Raw genomic sequence first — 205 nt, 5'->3', positions numbered from 1 at the left:
GTGGCAGCAGGATCACTCACCTTCTGCATGATGCCCTTCTCATAGTAGTAGCGCAGGGAGCGGCTGAGCTTGTCGTAGTTCATGGCTGGCCGGTTCTTCTGGATGCCCCAGCGCCGCGCTACCTGTGGGGAGAGAGGTGGCAGCTGCGAGGGCTCCAGCCAGAGCTTGGACACAGGTCTCCAAAGGACAATCACAACAAATGTGG

At 59.0% G+C, this 205-nt stretch overlaps 1 protein-coding gene across 1 annotated transcript in view; it reads right to left on the bottom strand.

Annotated features, from left to right (window-relative positions):
• LOC104516519 (ETS translocation variant 5-like) overlaps positions 1-122 on the bottom strand; it is a gene marked incomplete at its 5' end in the record, with an annotated part of 454 nt that extends 332 nt beyond the window's left edge. Inside the window, one exon of the mRNA XM_010160861.1 lies at positions 21-122. Within this exon, the coding sequence (XP_010159163.1) occupies positions 21-122 (102 nt within the window). The remainder of the gene's footprint in view (positions 1-20) is intronic.
• Between the last annotated feature and the right edge of the window lie 83 nt (positions 123-205).

Source organism: Eurypyga helias, unplaced genomic scaffold (genome assembly GCF_000690775.1).
Source record: "Eurypyga helias isolate BGI_N326 unplaced genomic scaffold, ASM69077v1 scaffold34871, whole genome shotgun sequence".
NCBI lineage: Eukaryota > Metazoa > Chordata > Aves > Eurypygiformes > Eurypygidae > Eurypyga > Eurypyga helias.
This window is presented reverse-complemented; position numbering and strand designations above follow the sequence as displayed.